The 7,399-nt window shown below is 42.6% G+C and overlaps 1 protein-coding gene across 1 annotated transcript; it reads right to left on the reverse strand.

Annotated features, from left to right (window-relative positions):
- Positions 1 to 204: 204 nt before the first annotated feature.
- On the reverse strand, positions 205 to 3,768 carry mymk (myomaker, myoblast fusion factor; the record flags this gene model as incomplete). The annotated part of the gene is made up of 6 exons (XM_083911715.1): positions 205 to 411; positions 590 to 730; positions 879 to 995; positions 2,090 to 2,238; positions 2,908 to 3,022; positions 3,634 to 3,768. The coding sequence occupies 6 exons, from the start codon at positions 3,766 to 3,768 to the stop codon at positions 205 to 207; spliced, it is 864 nt and encodes a 287-aa protein (XP_083767841.1).
- Positions 3,769 to 7,399: the final 3,631 nt, after the last annotated feature.

The following is a 7,399-nucleotide window of genomic DNA, read 5'->3' on the forward strand; positions in this document are numbered from 1 at the left end:
TATTTTTTTGGAGTAGAAAGGAACATCCACATGATGGTTGGTTTCCTGCTGAAGAAGATGAACTTACCAGCCACATACAAGTTTATCAGAATTTGCCTGACAGTTATTTGGTGAGTTTCCCCTTTCCCGCTCATAGCCGACCCACTATCTCTGCCTGTCCTTCAGGGTAAAGTCTTCCTATGTTAGACAGACTGACGGCCCGGTTCACTTCCAGCCGTTCATCTCTTTGAGTTTGCTGATGCTGGTCCCTTTGACAGGTGTGGAGGGTGGGGGGTTGTAAAGGGGCAGGATGGGGGTGCTACAGCTTCTTGCCCACGGCTTCTCGGTGGGGACTGTCCACACGGTCCGAGACGACTTCTTCTTCTTCTTCGGCTTGTCCGTCTTCTCTTTAGTAGTACCAGGAGACATGGACTGGAGAGGGGACAATTAGGAAGCAGACGTAAAGGACACATGAGCGTGACTGCTTTGTAACAGGGTCAGATATGACCTTTCACTTTCTATCGAGTCCTTGCAAGTCTACCTTGTCCTCACATATGACCTGCCCAGCTCTCCTTTGTTATTATTACATAATACAAAAGAAGTAACATACGCAGCAGCAGAGAGCGAAGCAGCTCAGCTTTGCGGCATTTCGTCCCGTCCCTGCGTAGCGGTTCTTCTTTGGCAGCAGCAGGATAAAGGACACTGCCAGAGACAGATGGTAGAAGCTGTGGACGTAGGCGTAGTCCCACTCCTGCATTGGAGAGAAGTAGTTGTATATCATTGAAAAACACAACCTATGTAAATTAAAGATAAAGCTTCACATGAGCAACTTGATAATCTGTCATGAAGTTCTTGTTTTTTTGCAGAATATGTGTTAGTTTTATTTTGATGATCGTCACCTCAAAGTAGAATCGCAGCATCAGAGCGAGGGCACCGAAGCAACAGCCCGGACCGACCTGCTGCGTGTACACCGTCTTCTCTGGATACACCGCCCTCAACTGCTTCATCTTCTGCAGCTGCAACACCAGAGTTCACAACAATGATATATAACATTCAGGAGAGCGATTGATTGATTTGATGGCAAGAGGAAAAAGAAGAAGCAAAGTGTGGCAAAAGAAGAGTAGAAGGAAAGAGGAGATGAAGAAAAAGGCAAGAGTTGAAAAGAATGAGAAATTTGAAGAGAATAAGAGGACGGGAGAAGGAGAATGATGTCTAAAAAGAAGAGTACAAAAGTAAAAGTTGGAGCTCATGAAGTATAGTTAAGCAACGTATTTTCATGAACAGGAAAAAACTTTTGCACACAAATTTGTATGTCTTATGAAATGGTGAACAAAAGTCGACCGCGAGACGGTGACGGACTGTGGACCGTGACAACAAGGCACCAAAACTACCGTTACGTGAACACATTTTAGCCAATAAATGGTGGCAGTTGGGGTTAGGCATAAAAAAACAGGATTAGAAAAAAAGGTCTTACTTTGGTTAAGTACGTCCGGGACATGAACGGCCATGACCTGGGAAACAACCCTTGCTCGCCCGGGTGAAAGTCCTGTGTTTTTGGTTCGCTGTCTTATACCACATCTCATGCTTTCAATATGTGGAATACACACGAATAAGTGCACATTACTTTTTGTTATATGTATGAAAAATGCATGAGTTAAGAGGTTAAGAGGTTTAACCACGCCCTCAGGCAGTGAGACAGACTTTGAAGCCGATTTGATATAGTGGACAAATGGTGGAACTACAACCACCAGGTCGGCCCAAAAATACGTTTTCCTGTTGACTAACATGGTGAAAGAGCTGTCAGTAAATATGTAGATGCATTTCTTCATGCGTCACAGCACCTGCAACAATAGTTTCACAATCAGAATTTGATTCAATTGGTTCGATAACATTTTGAATGTCTAGAGGAGCTGCACGATTTAATAATCTAATGTCCATTCAAGTTAGCCGGACCACTACACAGGAAGTAGTCTCTAGTGAGCCTGCTCTATGGACCACAGCCAATCTCCAGTTCTCTTGATGCATATATGGGTTTTAACACACTGCTGTCCCCTTCAATATATTAACACAATTATAGACAATAACCCTGCTTATTCTAAAGGCCACTCACCCATTTGACAGTGATGATGAAGACCGCTGATCCGATGGGTCCAGAGTAGATCCCATAGCCCCAGCGGTCCTGGTAGATCCTCACAGCGATGGTCAACACTCCAAACATGGTTATACTGGAGCGCTGGGGTTCATCAAAGTCTCCCAGAGCTGGGAAAGGAGACACAGTGATAATAATGTCCAAGTTTCATATGCGTTTGATCTGCTTTGAAGTCACTGGCACTGTCGACCACAGCAAGAGGGTTCCTGGTTCGAATCTGGGCTGGGACCCTTCTGTGTGGAGTTTGCATGTTCTTCCTGTGTTCCTCCCACAGTCCAAAGACATGCAGGTGTTAGGTTAATTGATGACTCTTAATTGCCTGTAGGTGTGAGTGTGAATGGTTGTCTGTCTCTGTTTGTCTCTATGTGCCCTGTGATAGACTGGTGTCCTGTCCAGGGTGGACCCCGCCTCACGCCCAATGTCAGCTGGGATCGGCTCCAGCGTGTGTGCGTGTGCGTGTGTGTGATCATATGAAAGACTGAAAGCAAATATGGCAGAGCACATGTGAGCTTAACTCAAAGACACATGTGTTCTGAACAACTGTTGCAGGCTGAGCTGGATGTTATTGACATTGTACTTGGGAAGTGTAGCTGCTGAATACTAACTAATCTAATGGGAGTTTTTTTTTTTTACTGCTTGCAAGCTTGAATTTAGTTTTTCGGTAAGAGAAACTTGTGCAAACGTACAGTGTGGAATGAAGACTGGTATTCATTGTTTGAGCAGGATCTCAGTGTCTTTCTCAAGGTCATGTCATGATAATGGATGCTTGAAGGACTCACCTACGAGTGTAACCCACATGGAGAGAGCCGTGGCGTAAACACTGAAGTACTCCAGAACATCGTATCTCATGAAACACAGGATGGAAAGACCTGGTCCATCACAGGCATGGTAGATCTGCAGAAAGACATGCATCCACGTTAAACAGTCACAGTGTCAAGGTGGTTAATGGTTTCTTAAATAAGTTATCAATAACCTTTAATATACAGTCACAGTTTTAACAGTGGTGATTTATTTCCATTATAATAAATATGTACTGTATGCAACATGTGAATTGGGTTGAAACAGAAACAATTTTCCCCTGGGATTATTAAAGTTTTTCTGATTCTGAAAAGAGATATTCATTTCTTATGCTCTGAGACTTGCAAATCTTTTGTTTCCTCTTTTTTTTATCAGCAAAGAGCGATGCAGAAAACATTTGTAGATAGTAAGAAGGTCATTTATCGACCAAAACTTGTGTCAATAATTAAGATTAAGTAGCTCTTAGATATGAGGTTATTGATAATTTTTCACTTCATGTTGTTGAAAGCAAAGCCTGAATAGAATCAATAAGGATTAGGGAGCATTTGAATAACGTTCTTGATGCTTATAGCAAATAGAAAACAAAAACCTTCATATATTTTAAAACATAAGATATCAATCTTCCAAGCGCACGTTCAGTCACTGCAATAGTTCACTCAAACACCACAGTCAATGACACACAAGCGACCCAGATGTAGTGAACTCACTGCGGTGAAGAACATGGTGAAGAAGTAGACCATGGCCTCCATGTGGAAGCCCCTCTTGGCGGCCACGCTGGCTGTGGGCAGAAACACCAGGCTGCTGACTGTAGGAAGCAGCATCTTGGCAATAAATGCGCCCATAATGGCAGAGGGAAGGCAAACAGGTTGGATAGAAACTGTGATGGCTTGTAGGTGAGATAATCCTTTGGGCCTCAGATGTTCTTCTTCGAAATGAGCTTATAAAGAAGAATGTTGTCTTAAAGTGCTGAATTAATCAAACAAGGAAAGTAGACGTCCTCGGGTCCCGTAGTTCCTATCGTGTGTGACGAGTGAGTCTGGTAGTGAGTGGATGAGCGTATACAGCACAAACACACGCAGCACACATGAACACACCCAGCTGTCCAGTTTGGCCCTTTAAAGTTTAAATGTCCCCCAGGCTGGCAGGTCCACAGGGCCCCTGTAAGTGCAGTGTCATGGCTGGGCAGCTGTTTGCATACCAGCGAGACATAAGAGGGGCTGCTGATGGCAGGGCGAGTGCCGGCATGCCATACTGTAGCATCTACTGACTATTTACAGACAGGGTTGAACGCTGTTATTCTCACTGGTTGTTTTTACCTCAGAGTTCCTGCGCGTCCTGGAAAACCTGGAAAACAGTTGACCCATTTTCCAGTCATGGAAAAAAATTCAAATGCAAAATTATTTCAACAATCTCCAATTGTCCTTTTGCTGAGAATGAACTGCTATCTACTACTAAAGGCTGAGCTGCGTTCAGGATCTTATTAACGTTCAAATGGTGAGGTTAGTTTATGGATGAGAGTGTTTTGTACAGGCTGGTATGTTGTAGAAACCTGCTGCGTATGGCTGCTGTTTTAGACCGGAGAAGAAGAATTGATTTTCAGGAAAACAGACATTTTTGTCAGAGTGAAACTACTTTGAACTAGATTTCTCCCCCAAGGCCAAAGTACTTGATATCAGTTCAATGCAAAACTTGTGTATCTCCGATACTCTATCCAGCATTTTAGGAGGCATTCCTGATACTGGCATTAGTATCGAAACAATTCTAGCCAGGATACAGCATCACCAAATGGGTTGAATCAAAACAGTCTGATTTTTATTTTTAAGTAAGGTTTTTTTTTTTTACTTACTTACTGCCTATTTTTCATTTTTTTAAAGGAAGAGACAGAGAGAAGACAGCTGACAACCATCACTGTAACTTGGTTATTCTAATAAAGTAATATGTGTCAATGTGTCATTTCTAAGCACGTAAGAGACCATTTCATACATTACTCATAACCACAGACTGCTCGTCTTTTAAATCAGACTTCCACCAAGAGGAACACATTAGTGTCTGTCATGGCAGCTAGATCCTCACTGAAAATGTCCTGGAGAAGTCCTTGAAAATGATCTCTGGAAAAAAGCTGAAAGCAGTAGAGTTTAAATTCTGTTATGGAAAGCATCCAGCCTTGAGCAAGCCATTGAACACCAGTCTAGTCTCCATATTATTAATATAAAAGCACCCTTTAGCGTCCAGATATAAACCCATCTGTGGCAGTATTAGATGCTCAGAGCAACTGGTCCGGCTGTCCATTCCCTCCAATATTATCCCGACCATGATGCAAAAGGGTGGCGTAGCATAAAGCGACGAGTCCATGTATGGAGGAGGTTGGGGTTGATGGACGGGTCAAATAACCAACGGAGACCGGAGTCGGTGTTGACTTACTTATCTTACATGACATACGTTATGTAACAGTCATACTAACCTAAACGACAATCCTATGCTGAAACCTAAGGTAATTTGTTCGTATTCACAACGTTAACCACGTGTTGAAGTTTATCAGATTACACTGAGTGTTGAAAAATGATGCCAAAGGTGTACCCAGTGCACTAAAAAGTGACGCCATGCTAAGGACGATCAGACGATGAGAATATGTTGAGATAAGAAGTATTCTCACATCCTGCCTGTGTGGCTCACTGCACTTATGCATTAATGTTTCTGCATACTCTCATCTCCTGGACATAAATCTTTACTAGGGCCTCAGAGAAAATTACACCTTTATGATTTAAAAAATGTATAACACAAAGACTTGTCTGTGTCTTTGAGGAAAATGCTTTTCTGTATCCATCTCTATTTATACACCCATAACCATACAGGAGTTGCTATGCTATAATGTAGAATTATTTAAAAACTTGTGGTGAATCATCCATTATCAACAGTCGGTTTTCTGAGTGGGACACATATCTGCACCTGCCGTCTGACCTGTGACCTCCTGACGGAAGAATTGATGAAATGTATCAAATAAATAATCTTTCGTATACAGATATGTAGTTTGAGTTCTTCTCACGCCAGCTTTGCAAGGCTTTTCAATGCTTCCATGGAATCCATCAGGGAGGCGAGTCTCTTTATGGATGAGAGAGGGAAAAATGTACAGTTGGTGAGTCCAGCTTTCTACAGCTCACTGCTGTCTGGACACAGTTTTTTTTATTTTTTATTTGTCACTTCCTGTGTATATTTTACAACAGGCTGCTTGTCAGACACCAGACCTGGCAGAGGACTCAAACGCTGACCTACCACACTGATGCCATTCAAATCACAGTTATTCATTTAATTAGCTATGTTGGTACACAGGCAGAGGTACAAAGAAAGAGCAGGCAACGAACAGGCTGAGGTCTATGACAAAAGTCTCAAGGAAGAAGACAAACTTAGCCACTGAGGCCCCGTTTACACATGCACTGTTATTTTTAAAAGCAGAAACATTTCCCCGCATTTGTGCCCTTCATTTACACGTAAACGGAGAATTTGCCTCTGAAAACGATTCTTTCTAAAAACTCCGGCCAGAGTGGAGATTTTGAAAAACTTTGCATGTAAATGTGTTTATGAAAATAGCCTGCCACGTGTAAACGTAGCTTAAATACTCCAGGGAAGGGAAGACAGTGAGACCCAGGTGTGACAGGCAGGTAATCACAGGAGGGCAGGAAGTGAGGGAACCTGAAACGTGAGTCACCAAAATAAAAAAGGAAACACAAGACGTGGAACTTGAGCAAAGACAAATCCTCACTAACCGGACAAGTTGTGACAGCTCTTCTTGTGCATTAAACGTGTAACTAGCAAATAAAATCCTATGATGCTCAGTTAAAGGTTTAAAGAAACACTCAAGAATGTTTCGCTTATTGTCTTTTAACCAAGTCTGGAGTTCCACTCCAAGCCAACAGATGGGACCTGGTAGAGGACATTTAAACAGCTGTCTTGTTGTGGCTGCATGATGACTGCTGACTTACTGCCATTACAGTAACTGTGTAGGGTGGGAAATACTTCTGGTTTGTAAAATGCCCCTTTCAGCTGCTCTGGCCGTGAGAAAGTGGTAAAAAAAAACAACAGAGGATTTCACTGCCATTATCTCAACATGGTTCAGAAAGCTTCACAGCTGACTCTGCTGCTGCTCTCGTGGCATTTGGGAAACAAATCCTTGATCGTGTTGAGCACTGATAAATAATGAAGGGCCATTTCCTTTCATCCATAAAAGCATAGATGTACTTCTAGAGGAATAAAACAACACCTCAGCTCCATTTCTACACCGCAGTAATTGAAAGTATGCTCACATCGTCCACATGCTGGCTGAATGAGATCTGAGAGAAGTGAAACTCGGACATTTTTTATGGAGAGATGTGTTATTGGACTATTTAATTCATATATAACCCAAGAGATTGTGATCCAGGACGTGCAGGGCTGCCTCTACGGAGGAAGTCAGGTGACGTCGTATAAAAAGCAACAAAG

This window comes from Echiichthys vipera (assembly GCF_963691815.1).
Source record: "Echiichthys vipera genome assembly, chromosome: 4".
NCBI classification, from domain to species: Eukaryota; Metazoa; Chordata; class Actinopteri; order Perciformes; family Trachinidae; genus Echiichthys; species Echiichthys vipera.